A 24,337-nucleotide genomic window follows, 5' to 3' on the forward strand; every position below is an offset into this window, starting at 1 on the left:
TAACCATGAGAGGGGGGGGGGCTGGGGGTGCTCCGAAGTTAGGTCAGGTTAGGTAGGTTTGTTTGGTTAGGTTGGTGAAGTCTTCGAACAACACTTGTGCTCCTTGTTTTTTTTTCTTCATATTAACTAAGGTTAGGTTAGGTTTAACTTAGAAATAACCACTTTTTAACACATTTTCACAACCTACAACAGTGTCCACCATAAAACACAGTGAAAATTCGGCGTTTTTATAATATTTTTCTATGAAAAATCGGCCGCAGGTCAGTCTTCAATAATTACCATTTTTACTTTACTACAACACGGGAATCTTAGGAATTTTATCTTTGCAATCGATACTTTAGACAGTTCCAAGACACTTCTTCGATGACGTTTTCCTCGCAAATGACCTAACCTTGCCTAATATCCATACATTTTATTTACGCCTACCGCTATGGGAACCATTGACAACAATAAGTACAGTTCAATAGCTGCTACAATGGGTTCATGTATACCAAGCATGTCACTCACAACACGAAATTGTGATGGAAATGCGTCAAAAAGATTCAGTGGTTGATGTCGGATTAGTATGGTGACAAACTTTGTTTCATCATTTTCTGTTGTTTATGGTTTTTACATACTGTACCTATAAAGCCAAGATGTATTGTCAATCGGTGGAAATCATTAATTGTCAATTAACAACCACCTTAAAATGCTCTGAGTTTATAATTTGCTTATTTATAGTATTGTAATAAAATATTAATGTTTTCCTCGTCATTTTTCTTTTTTTGCCTTGACTTTATTTCCATTCACTCAAAATTCGACCCCCTAATAATATCCTGGATCTGCCCCCGAGATCAAATACTCAATTGAAGCATTATTTCTAAATAAGATGATGTTCGAATCGTATTTAAAACCATTTTACCTATTGTAAAGAAACATCTACAGTCCTTTCTGATATTTTCACTGCCAGCGGGTGGACTGAGACGCCATTTTGTAAACACACCAGAAAGGTATTTGCTTATTTCCCATTCAATTATAAAACAAAATATCTATGTATTCTGCCTCGTTCTTGCGAAATGCGAAATGTTATTTGCATTTTTCATGGAGTGATTGGTAAGAGTTTTTAATGAAGGGGAACAAGGCAATGTTATAAAATTTTAACAGTTGCTTGTGTTATAGGGCGAGTCAACTCCTGCTCACAACAACTACAATACATCTCACCGTATAGCCTACTGTACAACCTCATATTTAACACATTATCCTAACAAATAAACCCGTGTTAACCACCACTTACCTCCTTATTAAATTTTCCCTCGCCAACGATGTCATTTTATAACACTTTCACTGTGAGACTTCTTAGCACGGCAACACTGGTAAGCAAACTGAGCAGAGTCAGCTGACCGTCGTCGTTCATGACACTGATTCATAAAACATCTGCAAGTAGGTGTCGGAGCTTCACGGGACTGAATAAACCTGTCTCATCACTGTGAAAAGACTGCAATTGTACCTCTCTCTTTGAATTTACGAAATACTAGATTCCCTGCTATAAAACCCATGTAATTAATTTATATATTTCAACTAAAATTATTCTAGGCACATAAAAAACCTTTTTACTCTTACAATCATAAAGGCCATTACTTCATATGAATGAGTTCACTGTAACGAACACATATCACCACTGGTCATGAACCTCTGAAACAACACTTCCAAACTCTGTCCTCTGTCTCAAACCATCATTCAACTGTGAAGAAACTTTGAGAATTTGGTTCTTATTTTGTATAACTCAATTTACTTAATGAATAAAACAAAAACAAAACACATAATGGAATAAAACACAACTATATTAAATCGTAATGTATCGCTAACAAATGACAAAAGAAAACATATTTTTATACCAATGCTTTCGCCGACATCCACCAAGCAGAACTACCAACATAATATATAAACTATAACATTATTCTTATGTGTTTATGATTCACTTCAGTGCTGTACTAATGTGTTATATAGACTGTAGGTAAATTCATAGGAGGAGACGACAAGTCAGACTTATTTTTTCAAGAACTTGGTGTTTCATGTATACGTGTATTAGGAAGCACGGTATAAATGACATGGCGGTGGAGGTGGTGGAAGGAAGGTGACAGAAGTGGAGAAGGAGGGGATGATGGTGGGGAGGAAGGTGAGGGTGGTGGGGAAGAGGGTGAGTGAGGTGGCTAAGAGGGTAAGAGAGATGGGGAAGGAGGTGAGGATAATGGAAAATAAGGTGATAGAGGTGGGGAGGAAGTGATTGAAGTTGAAGAGGATGGGGATTAAGGGTGATCGGGGGGAGGATGGGGTGGAAGTAAACTATCTCGTCTAGAAGTAACTAACTATTTCTCAAGCTTCATTTACAAGTATAAGGAAATACTGAATGAACACCTTATCTTGATACTTCTATAACATAATTAAAGATATTTCTTCGTAATCTGCTGTAGCTAATAGTTGCCTGACGCAGTGTCGTGCTGCAGCTGCGTCTAGTACAGGGTAAATAAGTTTCCTATAAGGCAGCAGTGTCCATCATTATACTGATCCTAGACAATGGTTTATTTCTTAACTCCTTAACGTGATTTGTCTCACTAGTGGTTCTTCTCTGTGGTAGTAAACATTCTTTGGAGTACATCACTACCCCCCCCCCTCTCCCATTTTTTATCGTACTGAAAATGTAATCAATTTCAATGTGTGGGATACATTATCAAAACACTGTGCACGTGTATGCTCAGGGTCAGTGAGGGAGGCGTGCGATGCTGTGACGGGTGTGTGTGAGTGTCGCCCGGGAGTAGGTGGCAAGAACTGTGACCGCTGCCTCCCGGGTTACTTTGGCCTCCACAGGGTGTCTGACGGCGCCATCGGCTGCACACGTGAGTAAAGTATCGTAATTACTAATAAATAACCATAGATTATCATCATCAACATCTTAGTGCAAAAGTCGTACTGCAATAAACATTTAACCCCTTCACTACGGGGACGCCACTCGAGTATTTTGACTATATAACGTTAGATGATTTTATTCAACAGAGAGGTAACCCCGTACCAAGTGATTAATATCTTAACTTTATCTTAATATATAACTACGATCTAGTTAATGTGTTACAGATTGAGAAGTTTATAAACACCTAGATACAATTCATCTCTTGAGGTCCTTATGACATCCTGTACTTGATAAAATAAAATCAACGCGTTAACAATGTTCTTATAATGATAGGTTATAACTTAGTTGACTAAATAATTGAGATTAACTCATCCATCCGGCGAGGTGTTCCTGCAGCTTGTGGGTGCTCGCTGTTCGGGTCACTCAGGTCCGACTGTATGCAGATGACGGGGGAGTGTGTGTGTAAGACTGGGGTGACGGGCCACCGCTGTACGCTGTGTCCTCGAGGCCAGGTTCTCCGTCTAGAAGGATGCATCTATGGTGAGTAATAGTATAGTGGTGATGGTGGTGGTAGTGGTGGTATGAGTGTAGTAGTGGTGGTAGTGGTTGTATGAGTGTAATGGTGGTAGTGGTGGCATGGGTGTAGTGGTACAGTGATGGTAAAAGTGCAGTGGTGTTATAGTGGTGATAATGAAGTGGTGATGATGGTTTAGTTCGTAATGGTGAAGGTGTACAGTATTTGTGAAGGTATAGTGGTGGTGATGGTAGTGTGGTGTTGGTGGTGATGGTAGTACGGTAATAGTGGTGAGGTGAAAGTAGCGCGGTAGTGGTGATAGTCTGGTAGCGTTGTGATACTAGTGGTGTTGATGTAATGGTGTCAGTCTGGGAGTGTGATGATGGTGGGTAGTGGTGTGGTGAGGACTGACGGTGTGTGTGTGTGTGTGTGTGTGTGTGTGTGTGTGTGTGTGTGTGTGTGTGTGTAGGTTATATCACATATTTCAACAATTAATATATAACGTGTATCTGAAAATTTCTTGTGAAATAAACTGTTTCATTTCAACTCAGGTGTTTAATCTCTGTAATTAATGTACAAACGTTAGCGGAAGACTAAGTAAGCGAAACGTGGTTTAACCTATGTTAAAACGGGAACATGATTTACATATAAATTAGATTAAAAACTTTGTATGTGCTTTTTGCGTGCTACGTCTAATTATATATATTTTAAAGGAAAAAAATAATAAAAGGATTTAACAAGTAACAATTATACTGAGTTTTCACCTTCCTCATTGGCGTTAATCTATAGCTCTTTGTAAACATAAAACACACCTTGATATAAAGGTTACCAGATAGGGTGCGTGTTTCTTGAGGCTCTCTGTTTTAAGCGACGTCTGAATTTGCATTTTACTTGAATTTTAATCTTATTTCCACACTCGGCAGATCTCAGGGAGAATGACTATTTACATAAAGGCGTGAGTGTCACCCCAGATGATAATGGCAACAGTCACATTAATTTGGCGTAATGTTTGTTCTTTGTTAAGGGAATCTTCTGCATCCTTAACTCTGTGTATTTAACTCTACCAAATTCTTGATTGCAATTATTAACACACCTGAGGAACTTCACACCTGTCTTCCAGTAATTTGACACCTGTAGTACCAAGTTGAATTTAGTTTATATTAACCTGGGGTAGAGATCCTGGGTGTATTGTAAGTTGCCTTCACTACCCCGCCAGAGGACCTGCTCGTGCCCCAGGCCACCACCTGTGACCTCCTCCAGTGCAACTTCGGGGGTCGCTGTTCTGAGGACGCCGGAGCCGCTACCTGCGTCTGCATCCACCACTGTTTACCGGTAACCCACCACTATCTCCCTCTAACCCACCACTATCTCCCAATAACCCACCACTATCTCCCTCTAACCCACCACTATCTCCCACTAACCCACCACTATCTCCCAATAACCCACCACTATCTCCCTCTAACCCACCACTATCTCCCTCTAACCCACCACTATCTCCCAATAACCCACCACTATCTCCCAATAACCCACCACTATCTCCCTCTAACCCACCACTATCTCCCTCTAACCCACCAATATCTCTCTCTAACCCACCACTATCTCCCAATAACCCACATCTTTCATCAGTGTTTTTCATCTACGTTTTGCATGATTAATTTTACATTCCTCGTCATAATACATTGACTAATGTTGAACACTACAAGCGCCTCTGATATAATTGCCCGAACTTACTTAAATCTCTTTATTGTTTTACTTACAGAGATTAATATATTATCCCTCAAAGTGTTTATATAGTTTGTAACGTTAATTGGCAGTTCATATTTTTGTTTATGTTTGGTGAAATAGGTAACAGACTTAATTAGCCCCAACCTAACTTACCCATTGTGGTTAGTATCAATTTCTCATCGGAATCAGTCCTAATGGGCGTAACTATTATTAACCTCCTATGACAGTTGAGACTCACATGGCATCTAACCATATTATTTACTGTGTAAGTTTATCCGGCAGGAGAGAGTTAGTCTAGATGACAGGAAGAGTAGAGTTTAATCCTTGACGCATGACTAGATCATTACATCAGGGATTATCATGATTATTGAATTTTGTTGATGATTCATAGAAACAACTGGTGTTGGTTGTGCAGGCTTCACCCTTGTTCTCTGGTCCTCATGATAGTTTGGCTTCACCGAGTTCCTTGATGTGTACTTTAATAGAACTTCTCACTCGCTGATATCTCTCACTTTCTCTCTCTGTGGGCGTACAGAGTGGCGTGGGCGGAAAGCTGGCAGTGTGTGGGTCGGACAGGGTGACGTATGCCTCCGAGTGTGAACTGAAGCACCAGTCGTGCGTCCAGCAGGCGGACATCGTGGTCGTGGCCTTCGGGTCATGTACTGGTGAGACAACGCTGCCGTGGCTGATGTACTCAAGTAGTAATATGTGATGCTAGTCTGGGGAATAAAAAAAAAAACATTGCATAATAATAATTGATTCCAAGCACTATAACAGTCTGATCTTGTCACTGTTGTTAGAGTCTTGGACGGACGCTCCTGTACGTCGGTCCACCGCCGAGGACGGATGGGGCACTGAGGAATGGGCGTGGCCAGGGAGGGGCCTCACTGAACACCACGCCCTCGCTACTCGCAGACACATAGACGCCGCCCACTTCACCCGCGCTCACTCTGCCAACCCCTCTCACTCCATCAATATGATCGTTGAGTCGCCGACACACGTTGTGACACCCAAGACGGCACTGGACTCGGAGGAACAAGGCCACATCTACCCGCTCTCAGCAGCCACCAAACAACCCTATAAAGTGCCAGCCTTCACGGGCACCTCCTATATACAGGTGATCCCCCCCCCCCCCTGTGTCTTCCATTACATAATTTTAAACAAATAATTTACTCTTTTATTACAAGCCTTTACGTAATGCTCGACACAGATCCCAATTTCTTCTAAATAAACTATTATTTTCCTGGGATCATTTCTTAATTAATGACGTTTGACTATAATACAGTTGATGCCGTGGTCAGTACCGACGAAGGTGCAGCTGGAGGTGGAATTCGTAGCGCACGAGCGAGACGGAGTGTTGCTGTACATCCAACAAAACCTGGGAGGAGTTGGCGACTTCCTGGCGCTAGTCCTTAACGGCGGGTACGTTACTCTACCCTTGTTACCACTACCTCCCTACCACTATCTACCTCCACCTCTCCCTCCCCACCAATACTCACCTCCACCACTACCTCCCCACCACTATCTACCTCCACCTCTCCCTCCCCACCATTACTTACCTCCACCACTCCCTACCTCCACCACTCCCTACCTCCACCACTACCTACCTCCACCACTCCCTCCCCACCACTACCTACCTCCACCACTCCCTCCCCACCACTACCGACCTCCACCACTCCCTCCCATCACTATATACCTAACTCCAACAACGTGTTTTTTAAAGACTTCACAAAAACTAATATTCATGCCCGAAGAATCATGGGGGTCATGTCTGAGGGTTGGTGATCCCGGCCCTCGACTCCAAGCGTTTTCGGGCTGTCTTTACCAATCCTCTTATATATTTTGTACTGCTCTTTTAATAACATCACTGAGGGCACTAACTCTTCCTCATCTAGCCAACCCCTGAGGAGAGTTTTCTGCTGTATCCTTTTTCTTTGTGATTTTTCTATTATAACTAAGTCCTCCTGTGTGGTATTGGTAAGAAACACACTGCAGTCCTTCATCACTTCAAGATTTCTTTCCTACTTCTTCTCGTCTTAATTTTTATATGATGACTCTAATCCATCGGTAGCTCTCAGAAAGACTCCCCCTTCCCCTTCTCTTCCCCACATTGTGTTTCCTTTCCCGTTCTTTTATACTCATATCACAAAAAAAAAACGAGAAACAGGTATATTTTTCCAAAGCTCTGTTACCACAATGAAGTCCGTCCATCACGGGGAGCTCTTCACCCTACAAAGAATAAAAAATAAATGGTCACAATGATCCATAAACTTAATCCCATTTCCCTTGTACTCCTTCCTAATTCTTTCATCTAGACTAAAAACTCGCGAGACCCATTCATCCTCAGCAAAACCCTTCGGCCACACCAACGAGGATTTTTCCCCTTATTCTTCCTGAGGAGATCTTTAGTATTTCTTTATCATATCCTCAGCTTTCCCCTTCCTTACATCCCTCGGTCCCAACAAACAACAACAGCAGTATCCTCAGTGCTCGTCTAGCTAGCCTATCAAGTCACAAAGTTTCTCTCGGTTGTGGACGCTGCAGCTTTTGGTAAACACACGTTCACTCTCTCTTTTACCGACCTCACTTGTATAAAACTTCCCAGACACAAGATCTGACAAGAATCCGAGACAACCAGGACCTCCTTCTTCTCGTTTAACACTTCACACTGTTTGTTGTATTCAAGAAGCATCTTTTCCCCCCTCGACTAACTTTACTCTCGCGTTGCTCACTTCACCACTCTTCCACTCACCTTCCTCGTTTCCTTGATCCTCACCTCGCTCCCTCACCTGCCCCTCAGCGATCCGACCCTCCCTCCTTCCTCTACTTCAACACTCTTTACGTTCTTACATTTTCTAACTTTCTTCTTACAACACTTTGCACACCTCTTTTATCCCTATGTTTTTTTCTTGCACAGTTACGCTTCAAGAGGACAATCTCTTTTACCAGTCTGTCACGCAGTTTTTCCTCCACACAAACTCGACACATAACCTTGTTCTCACAGCTCTCTCTCCACACGCTAACCATAACACCACATATAAAGTATAATAGTTTTTTTTAGGCAACTTGAAGCCACTTTGACATTTCTTTAGTTGTCAGAATCTATGTCTCACACCAGATAACTTTAAATACCTTACTTCAAATTCCATATATTAGGTCAAAAATAATATATAAATAATCGAGATAAAAATAAATTAGTAAGATCAAACATGACTAAAGCATTAACCTTATTAACTGGGTTCCTTGAGGTCACCAATACATTGTTTCGTTCAGGTGATATGATGAGACAGATCACCATTAACCCATCAACGATAGGTAATGATAAACACACTTCTCTATTGGCAGATATTTGGAGGTTCGTCTTGATCTGGGCAACGGACAGATCACCGTCAGGTCACCGGCGCCAGTTGACCTCTTCACGAAGACTCAGGCCAGCGTCAGGACATACAATAGGTCAGTATCGTTCCTTCTTGACCTTATGTTACTCTTTGGTGGCTTAAGAACACTTCTTTGACCTGACCTCACTATGATGACCTTTCCTTACATTATTTGTTTTCATTTCGTGACTTGTGTGTGTCTGTCTGTCTCTTCTCAAATACACATCGCCATAGTAATGATATGTCCCTCCAATAAAACGTCCTAACTGAGCCCTTAGGTAACAGTTCCTCATAAGGGTGTGTGTGTGTGTGTGTGTGTTGTGTTTTTTTGTGTGTATGTGTTTTAAGATATAATGCCTTGGGTTGTATCCTACAGAGACGCACTTCTACAAATGGACGTGGGAGAGAAGGTGTCCGTGCGGTCAGACGGCGTACATCACGCCCTTGACATTCACGCCCCGCTGTATGTGGGGGGCGTGCCCAGCCTGACGCCACAGGTGCTCGAAAACCTGGGCGTGGCCAAGGGCTTCACCGGGTGCGTCCACTCCCTTAAGGTCGGCCAGCGAGCCCTCGACCTGGTGAGTATCTTCTCCTATCACAACAGCGCCACTGCGGGCGAAAAGCAACCTACCATTTGCCTGGCGTACCTTCCATTATTGTATCAACAAGGTGAAATGAACGCTAGGTGCTGCTGATCGCTTGTACTGGCGCTATTTTTCATTATATCGCTAATGATGTGGTATTGGCTGGGTGCTGGTAACAATGGATGAGATGGCGCAGAATAGGTATAAGGTGTTCTACAACGTGAAGAACAATATTAAGTACAGTTACGAGTAGAGCGACTGGGATCAAAGAATTGTGGGGATGACTCACCAAGTAAATCTAGAAGGATTGTGATACTAAAAATGTGAGAGAACTTTTTCACGAGAAGATGGACATGGGTTTTGTTGAGAAGAAGAGAGATAAGAAGCAATATGGAGAGAAGCCAAGTTCTTTAGCAACATTTTTGGAGAGTTCGAAGGTATACTAAACCCTGAGGATCTTCTGAATTATGTTGTGATAGGGGAGAAGTAGTGGGTAAAGCTGAAGTTTGTTTGGGTGGAGTTACGGCACTGAGATCAAAGTGAATTGGAGATAAGAAGTGAGGAGTATGATAAAAACTTTTAGCCCAGAACCAGAGAAATTTACTACCACTGGTATTCTGTGTATTAAGACTGAAGTTTTGAGCGATGATACCTTCTGCTGGCAAAGGTGACCGTAGACTTTTACTAAATTTACGTAATTTAGTATATCAAGTGTTGTGAGTGAGGTTACGTTTCCACAGTTTATACATATCTCATGTCCTGTGGCTTAATGACAGATCAAATCATAGATGGAAAGCAGATGATCCGTAAGAGTTAAGTAAGATAAATATGTAAATTTTATGGTGCACCAGGATGTTTTATTGGTGAGCTTCCCGAGAGTTCAAGAGAAATCACGAATCCCATCAAGTTAATTCTGTTGGAGTGTTAAATAATACGAGATTTTAATGAATAATGGCAAGTTATGGAATTTTAAGACTGAAGAGAGATTTTGATGGTGTTAAGACTTAAGTAAACAGCTGGAGTAAGCCCGTGTAAGGTATGTTTCTCAAGGGTGTGGGGGTGGACTAATTTACGAGTTCCATAAGGTTCTACTGTTCTTAGGTCATGATTAGTGGTAAGAGGAATGAGTAAACCAGACTGACCTGCTACTCTGAAATATACCAAACCTGATACTCATAACAGAGAGTTTGTTTTTGTAGTGTTGATGGAATGTAGAAATGTGAAATTTTAGAATAATGAAGGAGCGGTGATGTAGACGAAGAACGAGGAAGAGCTTATGAATGAGAGATACCTTGAACCAGAGACGAGATAATACGTTTTAAGATGGAGTCACTGGGGAATGTAATTAGGGGAATACGCAGAGAACTCAAGCCTCAGTCTAGGGAGTTCTGATACTCTGCCAGGGGAAAAGTAGCCGACGTGTGGATGTGTTGAGGGAAGTAGAAAGTGAACTAATTCATTAGTTAAGCTTATAATCCTATTAATGCAGAACTTAATAACAAGAGAAGAGGGGGAGCGAGCAGCCATAGGCGTATAAGAGCTACAGTAATATTTTTATATGAATTACTGACATAATAGTTGTGTTTAATAGGTGTAATTTATTCTAATAACAAATGTGAAAAGCAAGAAATTCGATGACCTTGCCTGTCAAGGAGACTAAACACAGGAGTCTTCTGTTGTTAAGAGGTAACACGCTATTTGCTGTGCTCAAGGAATTGTGAAAAAAATCCTTAATGTGGTCAAGGAGCTGCGAGATGAACTTAGTGGGATCTAAGGGGTAGTAGACGACCTGACTTGGGTCATAACTAACTGTTCAGGAGTAACTAAAGAACATCTCTAAGGCCACATGGTAACAAATAACCTTTCATCGGAAGCTAGGTCTAATAGATGACATTCCCTACAGACCTTGGGGTTCAAAAATTAAGACGTCATATGACCTCCAACCACAGAATGACCAGCTGCCCTTCGCTGAAGTCTAGAGGGTATGAGATGATCTTATCTGTGCCCAAGACATTCACACATGACCTTGTCTCTGCCCTGACAGGTGTGGGGACGGTCCGGGAGCGTCGGTCACGCCCACAACGTGAGTGAATGCCGCCCCTCCCCCTGTGCCGCCCACCCCTGCACCAACGGGGGCACCTGCCGCCCACGGCCACACAGCCTCGGCTTCCTCTGCCACTGTCCTACCTTATACACAGGTACGTACGTCTGCACAACACCTGTTAACACCGGTGTTATCTAACACCACCTAATACACCAGATAACACCAAAGTCATTTAACATCAGACTAACAGCATTGTTGACAAATAACACCACTCTATCAGTAACACCAACTAACGTTAACATCAACTGACACTATCACTCAAACCGGCTGTCACCAGTATCATATAAAACTATAACCAGTTAACACCATCACCACTGCTAGTCAACACCAGCACTAATTAACGCGTCAAATGACACCAATATCAGCTATCATAAGTATCAAGTAACAAACGTAGCAGCTAGCATTAACAGCGTGTAGATCAAGTATCAATAGCCACAAGAATCCACTGAGCAAATGAAAACTAAGAAGAACATCAACTAAAATATCAGGTAACATCAGTATCAGCTAGGGTAAGTATCAGCTAAGGTAAGTATCAGGTAACACCACTATCACCTCACAAAAATATCAGGTAACAGCGGCATCACTAGCACCATTACCAGTATCAGTATCGGTGAACCATAAGCTATCACTAACACATGTCATCAACCTAAGTTAATGTCTGCCAAAATATGGATTTCCTCTCCCACGATTTACCAGAGTGACTGATGAAGGCAGACAAATATACAGACTACTAGACAGGGAAGAGGGTGAGAAGGGTGCATTGAAAGGTACAAAGACAGATACTGGGAAAGCGAGATAGGAGACAGTACAGAATAACGGACAAGCGGAAAGAGAATGAGATGGAAGAAACAGAGAAAGCAAACCAAAAAGTCAACTGCATAATTTTCATAAAACGATAAAAGTGAAAAAGCCAGATGGAAGTTTGGTTCCCACGTGAAATGTGTTTGTAAGGAAGATTTACGAGACGGCCACACGTTCCCCTTGGTGGCGGGCGGGCGGCGGGCAGTGGCGGCGGGCACCCTAGACCACCGACCACACTTGACGGATGAACGCGGGAACTTGTACTGCCTCTCCTTGGCTATCAGGCCACAATGAACAAGATATTAGAGTCACGCTTACACACTTCCCTATAATGCTCTTTTGCCAGGAGAGACACTCACTGATCAACAGGTTAGCCTCTCAATATGGAGGTTTGAGGTAAGAGACCCCACTGTATGGTCGACGGAACCTCGTGGGGTCCAGTAAATATACGACCGTAAGCAGAATTCGCCACACACCCGCAGGTTTATTTACGTAATGGTACGATACACTATCATTATAGTGTTAGGAAGACTCTCTTGACCATAAATCCAGTTTCTACGAGATCGAACGCTGGTCTCATTAACCAGCAAGGTGTCAGGTCAGGGATTCACACCTGTAAACCCATAATCGACAGAACGGATTAATTTCGCCATCTGTATCCACATTTCCTTATCATTTCAGGTCAGGTTATCTGCTCGTTTCCCTTGCCATAAAATGGTATTTCCCCTCTCAAGTGACCCTCACAGGTGATCTGGTGAGATCTATGACCAGCTAAGAATGGGAGAAGGAGGTCAAATGTCAGTTAAAATCACCATGAGATAAAAGCAGGAAACGTATTTCTCCTAAGAGATGCATATCAAGGACTAACCTCATTTGCCTCCGAGCGCCACACACACATTGATTGGGAAAACACTTCGTTAAGATATCCAGGAACGATAACTCTTGTCGAGAGCCCGGAACTTGTGACCTAAAGACATTTGCTTCTCAATAACACCAAGGAGGAAGCATGTCCTCATAAACCAGGCGCTTTGGTGGTGTAATGAGGTTACTTGACCTTATTTTTCACCATCGACTCAGAAATATATTTTATATTGGAGATATTTGCAATAAGAGTTGTCTTTAAGGTGTCTGATAACATCAACAGGAAGCTTAACACTAAGGTCAGAGATGAATGGTGGCAATACTGAGCCAGAAAACGGAATTGGAAATCTTAGGTATAAACTTTGTGTTGAGTCAGGTGAATGATCGTAAGTTCTAAGCCATTAATGTCTCACTGCTGGAATATAAGACCAGTGTTTACTCTCAGCTAGGAAGGCTCAGAATCTGTCCCTATTTTATGCCCATATAATGACAGCACAGTATTATGAAACTCACTATTGTCATTGGTAATAAAATTGATAAAAAAGAGTAATACAGAAGCTGGAAGGGCAGACCACTGTGACAGAACAAGTTTACTTTCAGAACACCAACCACAGCCAGCCATTAAAGACCGTCATGTGATGTAGTTTCGTTTTAATGTATTCAATTATTTGCCTGTCGCTAAGTGAAAGTATCTGTATAAGGTCGATAGCGATGCAATCTTGACGCTAATAAGCTATCATTTTGTGCTTACGCTTAAAGGAACAAGTGAGATGTGTTTGCTCATCATTGTTCATCTCTACGTACAAAGAAATACAACTTAAAAACCACAGACTTGTGAACTCAGGGTACTGGGAATAACAACTCTGAAACAGTAATTGAACTGAACATGAGGGATCCGTGAGTGTGTATAATGCTGACCTGAACTTTCACTAGTTCATTAAATCACCTGTAGATCCACCAGAAGTTGGATTTATGGGTGAAAATATTGTTATGCCTCTGGTTAACAGCATCAACTGTTAGTGTTCCTGGAATTAACTAATAAGGAAAAACGCATTCCAAGTTACCTGCATCTCTCAAGTCCATCACTGCCACACATCACACAGCTCTTGAAATTGTGTCTAGTAAGTATTTTCTTTAAAGACATACAGTCACATAAAGAAATTAATTTTAGAAGTCAATGAGTAAAAACTGTACTCCCATGAAATTAGAAAAATATTAAGAATCACACAAAAAAATATATATCAATAAAATTAATCTTCGGAGGAGAGGAGGCAATACACATTTCCCTGGTGGCACGAATAAGGGAAAAAAAACCATCACAAAAATCCTTCTCCTCAGAATCCAATTTGGTTCCTCAAGACAAACACCAGACAGACGCGAGCCCCAGACGGACACCCAAGGCACAGTCTATCTATACTCATATATCTTGTCCCGGGTCACAGGAAAACCGTCTCTTAAATCTAATGTTTCTCAGGTTTACGCCCCGTTAATGTATTGTTAATGTATGTAGTTATTCTTAGCGTGAATAAATATTGTGATATGTTACGATAGAGGAAGGGCTGTAGTGTTGTAATGACTTCAGGTGTGTGTGTGTGTTATGTACTTTACTAAGAATTATCATGTGCCACGGACCAGAACACTCGCTAGCCATACTTACGTCATGTTCAACTTCAATCATGTCCAACCAGGCAGCCGGTGTGAGGTGGAGGTGAGTGAGGGTTGTCGTCGCCTGCAGTGTCCTCCCGGCACCACCTGTCAGCGCGTCCCAGCAGCTACCACCCTCCACTGCGTCTCGGGTGAGCTTTTACCTCTCCAACACCCGTCTGTTCCTCTGCCTCATATATTGTTTGATGTTAAGTTCAGTCTTTTACAAATTGCCTTATTTTAATGACTTTGTAACATATAAACACTTACCAATGCAAAGAACAAAGTGGGGGGAGGGGGGAGGGAAATCGTTACCTGAAGTATCGATAGTTTTAAGTTATTGAGATTTTGGTCAGAGTTACGGTGCACCCGCAACAACACGGCGACTTGCTCTCGCCTAACTACAGTTTAAATTCTAAGCCTGTACAAGGTTCAATATTGTCGTCGTTTTGATTAATTACTGTAAAAGGCTCACGTAAGAAACTAAGTTCAGTTGGATGTTGTGATAAATCCTCCAAACGGATTTACAGTCAAGCGGATTATAATCATACAGACTCCTGTAGTTCAGTCAAGCGCCACTACAACTGATCCAGGAAGCAGATGGAAATTTAAATTATTAGAATAAAATTTACTTCCAGGTAACTCGGCCCCAGCAAGGTGCTGGCTAGGATTCCTACAGGTGGTGAGAAACACAATAGAGCTTGAGACTATCAGAAGGTAGTTTATTAACACATGTTTATGCTGTCTGTGCTCAGAGTTGGGCGCAGAGGAAGCGTGGCCAGTTGCAGACCTGAAAGGGCGTGGGTATCTTGCTCTGCCGCGCCTGCAGGCTGTGTTAGAGGGCGTGTCGTTGGAGTTGTGGTTCCTGGCGCGCGCCCCCCATGGCATGTTACTGTACCAGGCGGAGGGACCCGCCCATCGTGGTGACTTTATCAGCCTCAACCTCGCCAGCGGCTACGTCCAGTTCAGACTGGATGTTGGCCCTGGTGTGGTCAACCTAACGTGAGTATTGTTGTTATGTTGATATTATTGTTGTTGTGATTGTTGTTGGTCTGAATGTATTTAACATCACATTAATGTTTTAGATGTTGCTGATGTTATTGTTGCTCACATTATTGTTGTTGTTGTTGAATTCGTCCCGGTAATGGTGAACCTCATGTAAATTGTATTATTAGTGTTGTTGTTTGTGAATGTTTATGTTACGGTTATTCTTGTTACTGATTGGTTTAGGGTTGGTCAACGTCACCCAAATGTTGTTGTGTTGCTAGAGTTGTGTTTAGATGTGTATGATCAGCATAATATGAGCAATGGTGTTTTTGTTGTTGATGGTGTTATAACTGTCGTTCATATCAGCGTTGTAGCTCAACCTCACACAAGTGCTCTTGGTGACAAAGTTTCTGAGACTTCCGGGTCAACCAATAAGAGACTGTCGTGTTTATTGTGGTTGGTTACTGTAACTGTCATTGTAGTTGTCGTTGTTGTGGTGTTGTTGTCTTCATGGAACTTTTCATCTTCCCTTTTTGCTTTAGTACATTCTGTTTTTGTCAATTATTTGTTATCTTAATCACCCTTCACTTTACACCTCTATTTGTTTCCTTATCACACGCTCAGTTTACATTGAAATATCCTCTGCAGTGTGTGTGTGTGTGTGTGTTACTCTTTACAATGTTCAAGCTCCACCACGCTGGATATCTCTTTATGCCTTCCCTCTCTCGTGTCCACACATATATTTCCCAGCATTTCTCTCCGTGGAAACATTTCTCACGTTTTGTTTATTTTTATTTGTTTTTCAACCGTTCAGTTTTAGGTGCAGAGCAGCGAGCCGCCAGCCCGTGTTCCTGATATACACCAGCATCCCACCTTTAACATTCTTCGTAGTGTTTCAACAATAATGTCTATATTTCCCTTAATTACACAATATAAGATCAATGATACGTGTGTTTATCAATAATTGAGTGCTTACCAGGTCCACATACACCACATAACAACATACAGCTGAAACCTCTATAACTTTCCTCAGTAATGGCCGCATATTGAGGAGCTTAAACTTATAACCACGAGACATAGACACTCAGAATACCTCTCCAACACCCCTTAACCCCACCACCCACAACCCCACTCAGCCCCCAACCCCTCCCTCTCGGTTCTTCCTTCCTGTCTGCACCCCAGGTTAGATAATAGTCCCTCTGAATTATCCCAAAAGACCATCATAAAGTGGGAGGTCTCTCAGCATAAGATACTCTGAACTAAGACCATCAACACGAACAAGAACTAAAACCACATCAAGATTTAAAGTCATGAAGGAGACACCAGAGAACACAAGACTGACTAAAACCTCTTCCTAATAACCTCATGCCACCAGAGGTAACCACGAGTATCTGTACCACCACCAATATCATTCTGGAGTTAAGAGGGAAGGATATACTCGTGGATAGGTAAAGGGATCTGGGAAGGATATCTTGCATCACGATTATTACGTTAGCAGGAGGGAGGTGGTGGTACACGAGTAATAATGGTAGGTGGGGGAGGGGGTGTATAGAACAGTACAGGCAGAGATGATTAACATTGCTGGGAGTTGAGTATGATAGACTGTGATGTGGTAAGATGTGATGTAGTTCCAAGATTTGGCAATTATGTCCTGGCCTTATACCTGTGACCAGCTCAGAGAATTCACTCCTCAGTTAAGAGTCGCCCCTCTGCAGCTAAGAGTCGCCCCTCTCCAGCTAAGAGTCGCCCCTCTCCAGCTAAGAGTCGCCCCTCTCCAGCTAAGAGTCGCCCCTCTCCAGCTAAGAGTCGCCCCTCCCCCCCACCCCAGCTATAAAAACCGCCCTTCTCCTTACAGGTCGACCGAGGTGGTGCAGGAGGGAGCGTGGCACCGCGTGAAGGCGTGGTGGGAGGGGGGTCGAGCCTCGCTACAGGTAGACGAGCATCCCCCTGTCACCTGCCCCGCCCCAGGACCCCCACATACCCTCACCCTCAACACCCCACTCTACCTAGGTGGCTTCAGGTGAGTCTCTCTCTCTCTCTCTCTCTCTCTCCCTCTCTCTCTCTCTCTCTCTCTCTCTCTCTCTCTTAGTCTCATAATTCCTCCTCCAACAAGTGTTTGTCTTTCAGTGTATTATCACGGTACAGTAAATCAAAATATCTCCGTTATACAAACAATATTCCTGCATGTATATATATATATCCTAATCTACATTCAAAATTACAAACTTATCCTAATTTTGTGAAAATTTCCTATAGATATTTTCGACATATTTTCCTAATTGATTTTTCCTTTAAATTATTTCAAAGTAAATAATCATCAGTCTCTCATTGTGAAGGTCCATTACTATTCTGTTTATGAGACTCACAGTAATCACCCTGAGAGTAACAGCTGGGGATTTTGATTACCTCTCAATGTCCCTGCCTGCCAGTGAGACCTTTGCTTTGGTATGCTGCACTCTTGTATTGGTTCAGTTACCATTTGTTTGAATGTGGCAGTATCTCATCTGCACTCTGTACTATTGTGTAATATCCCATCTACCCTGTATGGTTCCATGGTATGACCTCAGCTACTCACTGTGGTAATGTCAGGTACACCATGTGGCTATTGCTGTGTTATCCCAGCTTCAGGGTGTGTTGTCATAAGTGTGTCATGAGTACTGTGGTTTTCTCCCAACATCAGACTCTGGTACTTGGTGAATCGAGAGTCAGGCATCCTGGTGGGTCTAGACGGAGCACTACAGAGGTTACTGGTGAACGGCGTAGTGTACAGCAGGCTGACGGAGGCGGCGACGGAGCAACGGGGCGTATCGGTGTATATAGGCCCTCCCTGCCACCCCAACCCTTGTGCCAACGGTGGCCTGTGTGTGCCAATTCTCGCCAACTTCTCGTGTCGCTGCCCAGTCATGTTCGTGGGCAGACTCTGTCACAAAAGTCAGCACACACTGTAGTAATGTTTGTTGTGGTGATGTACTGTACCTCTGCATGATTCTCTCTACAGTGCTCTTCTACCCATCAACTAGCTGCTCCCTCCCTTTTTTTTCTTGGGTCTTTTCCTATCTCGTGGAATATCTCTAAACACCTCCTTTATCCAACGTTTATATATTTTTTTCCTTTGAGCATTATGTCTTCCTCAATACAATAAAAAATGTTCTGCGCCTCAAATAACATCTTGAGATCTCACCCGTTTGTGTCTTCTCTTCTCCTACCTGGTATGCTTATTATTATTATACATTTTATTATTTTTTTTTCCCATCAGTTGCATTTTCTTCTTATTCTTACTGTTATTCTCCATGTTTTTATCCTTCCGTGTGTTAAGGTTTAGTGGTATGCGATGATAAAGACAAGAAAGAAGCATCAAAAATTAAACTATCCAACGCTAGTCTGAGATCACAATAGGTAACTGTTTGGTTGGTCACTGATATCTTTCGACATATCAGGGTTTTAATAGAGGTAAGGAAGTCATTTTTATTTCTATTTTCACAGGGATTTTTGCATGTTAATTTACTCTTTTTAGAGATATAATTGATGATAAATATATTCTTGTGGTATGGAAATGAAATGAGATGAGCACCTCTTTCATTTCACACACACACACACACACACACACACACACACACACACACACACACACACACACACACACACACACACACACACACACACACACACACACACACACACACACACACACACACACACTTGGTAACAAATTCTTGTTTTCAAACCTTGACGTTAAAATGATCATTAATTTTTGTTTTCTCGTAATAGTTAAGTACCAATGTTAAAGTCAGACAATGAGAACTAACTGTTGTATAGTCAGTCTATTTCACGTACACAGTCACACAGTTAATCTTCTTTGTAAATGTCCACTGCATCATCACGTAAAGTTCTCGAGTCACCGCCAGTCTCTCTCTCTCGGTACATCACCAACAGCACTGAGTTCACCATCCCTCTACCCAATAAATTCTCTCCTAATTGGCGAATATTTTTAATTATCTTCACTATTACTCTCCCTATGAGTAATAAAGAGATTATTTAAAAATATATCCCAAACTAGATAATTTAATTTACAGCACACAGGTTCGGGGCTATGAATTTAAAACTCTTTATATTAGGTATAAAATGTAGCCTGTGGAGCGGCTATAACAGGAGGCTGGGTGTGTCCCGCAGGTCTGACTGGAGTGAGTCTTGACCAGCCTATTCACTTCGATGGAACCACGTCTGTTCTCTACCCAGGGCAGCTCTCCCTCAAGTAAGCATTCACTCAAACAACACTTACGAGTACAGTTCGCTCTACAGGGGCTTGTGTCTCCAGAGTGTAGATGTTACCACGCAGCCTTTTAAGTAAAATAATAAAGGGAAATAAATCGAGAGTGGAAGCGGGCGGAACAAATGTGTCACACAACAATCCGACCATCTACCACCCTCATCCGGGGCTCAGTAACCCCCTCACCCCGTCTTCCTCCTCACCCTTACATTATACAACACTCACTTCTTCTTTTCCATATATTTATTTTATTTCTCTTATCTATATACCCAGTTATCCCTCCTAAGCCAGACGCTCGCATAACATTCACATACACGTATAATATTTGGTCGGGTTATCACTGCTTTGTAAATTGTTAACGTAAAGTGTGGTACCGAATATACAATTCATTTAAACAAATTACTAAGTTGTCCAAGGCAGCATTATTGTCCCCAAGTTTTCGTTTCGGGTCAGTTGATATTTTTTTTCTCTATAATAAACAACTCACATATCATTTATTTTCATTTGTTATTTATTAAAAAAAATCACGTACTCAACCCAAATGATGTTCAGAGATGACTTTCCTTTGGAGTGTAAATTATTGTGTTTATTTCTGACAATATCTAATAATCCTGCAGCAGTGTACCAACCAGATGTTCTAACCACCATCAGGATCATTAGTGCTGAGTCGGTCTGACCTACAGTCATTATCCCAAGGTCCAGATCCTCATTAACTAGGATCATAAGAACATATTTCACTGATGCACTTAAGCTACTTTACGATGGTGGTGTTGTGGTGCCTACACTGAGACTACTTTAAGGGTAGCAGTAGAGGTAGACGCTGTAGCAGTAGAAGGAGACGCTGTAGCAGTAGAGGTAGACAAGGTAGCAGTAGAGTGATACAGTGTGTGTCGCAGGTCCAACAAGAGTGGGCTACACGTCCCCTGGAGTCACCCTGACTACGACTACCTGGAGTACGACGAGGTGGAGCAACAGCTACTGGACCAAGTGGTGGACGGCAGCAACGACCTACATGACAGGTGTGTGAACCACGTCTACACTCTCACAGAATATATGATAGTTTAGACCCAGTGTTTGCTCTAACTTGCTCTACTTAGCTCAGTGATTAATCTAGCTTACTCTACCTAGCTCAGTGTTTACTCTAGCTTACTCTGCCTAGCCTTGTACAGGATCTTGTGAACTTTAAGACACCATGCCAACGTTACAGTTACTTTAATTAAGGTTTCAACCCCTTCACCACCATGCTCTCCCTGGTGCTTGGGACATGTACAGAGGTCGCGGACGGCCACACGGCGTGCTGGAGGTCAGTTTCCGTGCGGACAGTGGGACGGGGCTGCTTCTGTGGGCGGGGCGAGGGCGGAGTGGGCGTGGCAAGGCGGGGGACTACCTCGCACTGGCTCTGGTCGACGGCTTCCCTCAGCTGGCAATCAACCTCGGCCGAGCCCGCAAGCCATTCATCCTCACAGCCACGGTACATTCATCTTCACAGCCATGGTACATTCATTATCACAGCCACGGTACATTCATCCCCACAGCCACGGTACATTTACCCTCAGGGAAGCGGTTCACCGATCCTTCATTCCTATTACTATTGATTAATGAATACTCCATACAGTACAGTTGTCTGTAGTCTCTCAGGTAGGTAACGTCAGACTCCAACGGGATACAGTACAGCCCTCTCATCGGCTCATTCAGTGTCTCTATATATCAATAATTGTTCCCTCATAGTCATGGTGCATTAACCCTGCACAGGTATCATAACTCACCTACAGTCTCTCCTAAGGTAGCTCTCCTTGGTACCCTACAGCAGTACAGCAGTGGTCAGTTATTCTTCTTCATTTTTTCAATCAACTTCTGCTTCTCTCCCAGCCACGTGTACCAAGGGGCATGCTAGTAATGAGTAAGGTGTAGAGTTCTCTTATGTAAGGCCATGGCAGTAAGTCATTCTTGCACGTGTCCGGACATCTCTCTTTTATAATATGTTCAGGTATGATAAGGTTATTTCTTCCGTGTGTTCGGCCATAATGAGAATTTCCGTTTGTGTGTTGCAGGGGACGGTAGATGACGGGTCCTGGCACGTGGTGAGAGTGACGCGACGGTGGCGACGAGCGCTACTGAAGGTGGACAATCACCGTCCAGTGCGGGGTAAGGCACCGCGCGGCGCCACCACCCTCCACACCGACGGTGATCTCTGGATAGGTGGGTCATGCCACGTCGCCGCACACACACACATACACACACACCAGAGGTGACCTCTGGATAGGTTCAGCCAGTTTACCTTACACAGACTTGGCTAGATCATTTGCAAATTGGTTACTCGGGTTAGGTTAATTTACACAGAACAACACATAATTTTTGAACGAAAGACTCAGGGCAGACACATAACCAATAATAAAATTACACAGAGCATCGCTATTATGATTGAGTCACATGACTTTAATATCACTTTACAAAGATCAATATATAATCTTGGCAGCAGTTGAGTAAAACATTAAGTGCAAGAAGTGTTTACCTATCGTATGTCCTTTACGCTCGCCTATCTGAAGTAGGACTTGTTCACAGGCATTTCTGAACCACAGGTAAGAACAGGTACGAGTGATGACAAATATCGAAAAGACGAAGATTCCTGCAGGCACAGGAGACAACCTTTAAACGTTACTCAGGCCAACTCTCTTTACCGTCAATAAAAAGGTTCAATAAATGGATATATTCATAATACAGGAAGCAAATAAAGACAAATTAATCAGAATATCAAGAGAAGTTTTATATTTCACTAAATATTTTACCTTGATGGAAAGATTAATTTTATACATCGAAAAGGTATTATGATAAAAGTAGGGGTCAGGCATGTTGAATATAATGATGAAGAGGAAAATACAGGGTCATGGAGGGTTACACCGGAGGCTTAATGCACACCGCACTAGAGCAAATAAATGAAGCTAAACGGGGAAATGAAACAGTCTGAAGAAGAACTCGTGGTGAAATGAATGTAATGAGTAGCGAAACTGACATGATTTTATTGAAGTAAATGAAAATGTAAAAAAAAAGTGGATGGAAATAAAGATTAATGGTAAAGTGACAACAAAATGATGTTATGTGACGGATTATTATAAGAGTGTGTGTACAGCATGAAAGGTGAAGTGGGGGAAACTGGCAGTGTGTGGAGACGTTTATCCTGTTGGCTTCTAAGGTTATAAGTGGTCCTACGATATCCTATGTTACCTACATCCTGCCACCCCGTCATTTATATCCTGCCACCCCGTTACCTATATCCTGCTATCCCGTCACCTATATCATGCCACCCTTTCACCTATATCCCGCCACCGTCACCTATATCCTGCTATACCGTCAACTATATCCTGTCACCATCACCTACATCCTACCACCATCACGAATAAAAATGGAATGAAACAAACAGAAATAAAATTCAAAATCAACATAAAAAAGAATGTAGTAATGTCACTGTAGTTATGTAAGAGACAGCGGACATTGACACGCCTCTCTTATCTCATCCTCTCCTACAGGTGGTCACAGGTGGGTGCCCACCCAGCTGGATCCCGCCTATCACTGGGGCTTCAGAGGGTGTGTGGACCGTGTGATGGTGGATGGCCGTGAGGTACACTTGGTCCATCACGCAGCCTCTCCGCGACTCCAGTTCTGCCAGACCCTCAGCTAACACCAAGCCGACACCCCAGCTAAAGCCAGTTTCATACATCTGCTAACTCCAAGTCCACACCTCAGCTAACACCAAGTCCACGTCTCAATGAACTCCAGGTCCACATCTAAGCTAATACCAGAGGCCACATCTCAACCTCAGCTAACACCAAGTCCACGCCTCAGCTAACACCAGGTCCACGCCTCAGCTACAGTAACTCCTGATACAAACCTCAGCTAATATAGTTCCAACGCTTCAGCTGACGCTAATCCTACGCCCTCAGTTAACACCAGGCCCTGCACGCTTCAGCTAAATTTCAAGTCTACGACCTCCACTTACAGTCGGGTCCACGCCTTAAATCAATAAGTTCATCTCTGCAGCTAACAAGATCATTTCCATCTCACCTAAGGCCATCTCCAATCCCACAGTTAACATTTACTCCACGAAAAGGTTCCTGTCCCTGGTTTTCCCTTAACTGAGTATCTAAGAACTTTTGTAAATGACTAACCAAGCGTAAATGGCGTCAGTATTGTCAAAAAAAAAATAATAATTAATAAATATATATATATATATATATATATATATATATATATATATATATATATATATATATATATATATATATATATATATATATATATATATATATATATATATATATATATATATTCTACAGAGGCTTGATGCGTTCTTTAATTCTCTGTTACGTGAAAATATTATCGTTTGAACCTTCGGGAAATGATATTTTGAACCAGCTGTTTACACTTAGCCTCACATTTTGTTTTCTTTCTCCTCCCAAATATTATAAAAAGTTTATTTCGTAATTTCGTATCGTTTTTTGTTTTTTGTTTTTTTTAACAGAAAGAAACAACCTTCAGGAAGAAAGGATTATTCTCACTGATAACAATCATCCAGGGCAGGTTTTCCAGTTACA

General features: G+C 42.4%; 1 protein-coding gene across 1 annotated transcript in view; it reads left to right on the top strand.

Annotated features, from left to right (window-relative positions):
- The window catches only part of LOC121861435 (agrin-like), a 92,322-nt gene extending 68,390 nt beyond the window's left edge, over positions 1 to 23,932 (top strand). Inside the window, exons 13-30 of the mRNA XM_042359157.1 lie at positions 2,736 to 2,873; positions 3,281 to 3,424; positions 4,615 to 4,730; positions 5,659 to 5,788; positions 5,924 to 6,240; positions 6,409 to 6,545; positions 8,469 to 8,576; positions 8,877 to 9,078; positions 11,129 to 11,282; positions 14,539 to 14,646; positions 15,250 to 15,496; positions 17,337 to 17,501; positions 18,162 to 18,412; positions 19,652 to 19,733; positions 20,645 to 20,767; positions 21,021 to 21,219; positions 21,800 to 21,947; positions 23,273 to 23,932. Of these exons, the coding sequence (XP_042215091.1) occupies positions 2,736 to 2,873; positions 3,281 to 3,424; positions 4,615 to 4,730; positions 5,659 to 5,788; positions 5,924 to 6,240; positions 6,409 to 6,545; positions 8,469 to 8,576; positions 8,877 to 9,078; positions 11,129 to 11,282; positions 14,539 to 14,646; positions 15,250 to 15,496; positions 17,337 to 17,501; positions 18,162 to 18,412; positions 19,652 to 19,733; positions 20,645 to 20,767; positions 21,021 to 21,219; positions 21,800 to 21,947; positions 23,273 to 23,424 (2,921 nt within the window). The 3' untranslated portion in view covers positions 23,425 to 23,932. The remainder of the gene's footprint in view (positions 1 to 2,735; positions 2,874 to 3,280; positions 3,425 to 4,614; positions 4,731 to 5,658; positions 5,789 to 5,923; positions 6,241 to 6,408; positions 6,546 to 8,468; positions 8,577 to 8,876; positions 9,079 to 11,128; positions 11,283 to 14,538; positions 14,647 to 15,249; positions 15,497 to 17,336; positions 17,502 to 18,161; positions 18,413 to 19,651; positions 19,734 to 20,644; positions 20,768 to 21,020; positions 21,220 to 21,799; positions 21,948 to 23,272) is intronic.
- Positions 23,933 to 24,337: the final 405 nt, after the last annotated feature.

Source organism: Homarus americanus, unplaced genomic scaffold (assembly GCF_018991925.1).
Source record: "Homarus americanus isolate GMGI-L3 unplaced genomic scaffold, GMGI_Hamer_2.0 scaffold24260, whole genome shotgun sequence".
NCBI lineage: Eukaryota > Metazoa > Arthropoda > Malacostraca > Decapoda > Nephropidae > Homarus > Homarus americanus.